This window comes from Propithecus coquereli, unplaced genomic scaffold, assembly GCF_000956105.1.
Source record: "Propithecus coquereli isolate 6110/MARCELLA unplaced genomic scaffold, Pcoq_1.0 Scaffold230, whole genome shotgun sequence".
Taxonomy (NCBI): Eukaryota; Metazoa; Chordata; class Mammalia; order Primates; family Indriidae; genus Propithecus; species Propithecus coquereli.
In genome coordinates, this window is record NW_012147842.1 from 34,873 (window position 1) to 37,212 (window position 2,340).

General features: G+C 36.3%; 1 protein-coding gene across 1 annotated transcript in view; it reads left to right on the plus strand.

The window, feature by feature from the left end:
- The window catches only part of LOC105811187 (transmembrane protease serine 11B-like protein), a 45,977-nt gene that overhangs the window by 15,048 nt on the left and 28,589 nt on the right, over window positions 1-2,340 (plus strand). The window contains exon 2 of the mRNA XM_012645330.1: window positions 1,083-1,260. Within this exon, the coding sequence (XP_012500784.1) occupies window positions 1,083-1,260 (178 nt within the window). The remainder of the gene's footprint in view (window positions 1-1,082; window positions 1,261-2,340) is intronic.

Genomic DNA, 2,340 nt, shown 5'->3' on the forward strand with positions numbered 1-2,340 from the left:
ATCTATTTTATTTTATTTTTTTACTTTCAGAAATCAGCAAGGCTAATTATGAAATGCTTACCAACAACTGTAAGTTAAGAACATTTATTATAAATCTGATACATTCACAAGTATTTCATCATTTTTCTAAAAAGGGTCTTTGAAGTACACCATATGGAAATCCATAGTACCCTTTTAAAATTACTGGATATACTGCATATCGACTTGAATTTCTTCTTGAAAAACAATACTGGTCTGTGAATTTTAACATTTGTAAGGAATTCTACAAAAAGGTGAAATGAGAATTTATTTCAAATAATGAAATACGAGGGAAGAATATCATATCTAAATAAGTTAAAATAAGAAAGGCTGCAGGAAAAAAGGACAACATAGAATAAGAACAAACTATAAAACTAGGCTATCTCAAATACACTTATTATCAGATAAAATAGTTCATCTTTTTAAAAATTCGTATGTTTATTTTTATTTTTTAGAGATGTGGTCTTGCTATGTTGCCCAGGTTAGAGTGCAGTGGCTATTCACAGGTGCAATCATAGCACATTACAGACCAGAACTCCGAGGCTCAAGCTATCCTCTTTCCTCAGTCTCCCAAGTAGCTGGGACTACAGGAATACACCATTGCATCTAGCTACGTCTTTTAAATAAATTCTCTTTAGAGTATCATGTTGGCCACAATATACATCCATGCATTCATGTACTCAATGGATATTTATGGAATATCTGTTGTCCACATGGTGCCTTACAGCCAGCAATACACATACTATGCAAGATGCAAATATTAACGAGGCAAAGTCTCCACCTTCAAGAATTTTGCAATCTAGCTGGGGAGACAAGAATTATAACAAATAGATACAATAAAAGGCAGTGGTTAAAAGATGCTTGAGACTGGAAAAGAGGATAAGAGTCACTGAAACCAAGACGGAGTGGAGGTACCATTGTGAGAATACATTGCAAGAAAGAAATAGCATTGATTAGGGGATGCTGGACCATCACTGGAGAGTTTTAAGTAATATTTTAAGATATATTTCTTATAAAGCATAATCAAAGATACCTGCTCTTGTGTCAATAAAACCTTTTTCTAGGTTGTGGGAGACGACTGGTCAACAATATCATATCTGGCAACAAAATCGTAAATGGAAAAAATGCCCTGGTGGGGGCGTGGCCGTGGCAGGCCAGCATGCGGTGGAAGGGCAAACACAACTGCGGAGCCTCTCTGATCAGCAGCAGGTGGCTGTTATCTGCAGCTCACTGCTTTGCTGCGTAAGTCTGAAAGTGACTAAATGAAGGATGTTGGGTGCAGGTCTATTTTGCATGGCCTGTAGGGGTTAACTTAAATGTGCGAAGGTTCACCAATGCCATATGAAATTTACAATCATACAGGAAATTTCCAATAACCTGCGTAATTGAAGGGCAAGGAAAGCATTTAAATTAGGGAAAGGAAGGAAAATTGAATGAAAGTAATTAACATTTTGCAAATAGCTTGGCCTGACCTTAAATGCTTTACTTATATCATTTTATTTAATCACAGCAGTAATTCTGTATGGAAGGTATAATTTAAAATATTTAAAGATGAGGGAACTAAGGCTTAAGAGAGGTGATATAACTTGTCCAAGATCATATAGCTCTTAAGTAAAAGAAATTGAATGTGAACTCCAGTATGTCTGACTCCAGTGCTTATCTGTCTTGCCATCCAGAGGTTTATAATCTAGTTGAAAAAATTTTAAAGTCATATATTAGAAGTACAAGGTAGCATAGTATAGTAAACATCACGTGTATCACGCAGATAGTTGAGTCTATGGAAATGCAAAGAAGAAAGAGAGCAAATCCATTACATGTAAAATTTTAATCTGGACCCACAAGATGGAAGATTTGATTGATAGGAGCAGGTGGATGGGACAGAATAATATGTATTTAACTTGTGAAAACAGTCTTCTTCAAATGTGTGGAAAAGGAACAACACTGCCTGGGGGACTTGTTAAAAGTGTAGATCCTTAAGCATCACATGAGGCCTTTTAAATATAGATCTCTGGAGGCAGAGCTTGAGTTGATTCTAAAAGAATGAAGTTTAAGAAGCACTGCTGTTGATCTTGTGGGATCTCTGAAGATTTTAGAATGGTAGGTGGATAGAAGGGTGTCACGGTTACATGAAGGTCTTGAAGCCTTAAAGAAAATAACGCCTGGAATTTTGAAAGAAGAGTGAGAATAGTTAAACGGGATGTTAGGTCCTAAATTGAGAAAGAGTCTCAGTGGGGAGCTGGAGATACTGGTTAGAAGATCCAAATTAGAAGACAAGATACATAGACTAGGTCAACATAATAGGGTGACTGGGTGAGATCAAAC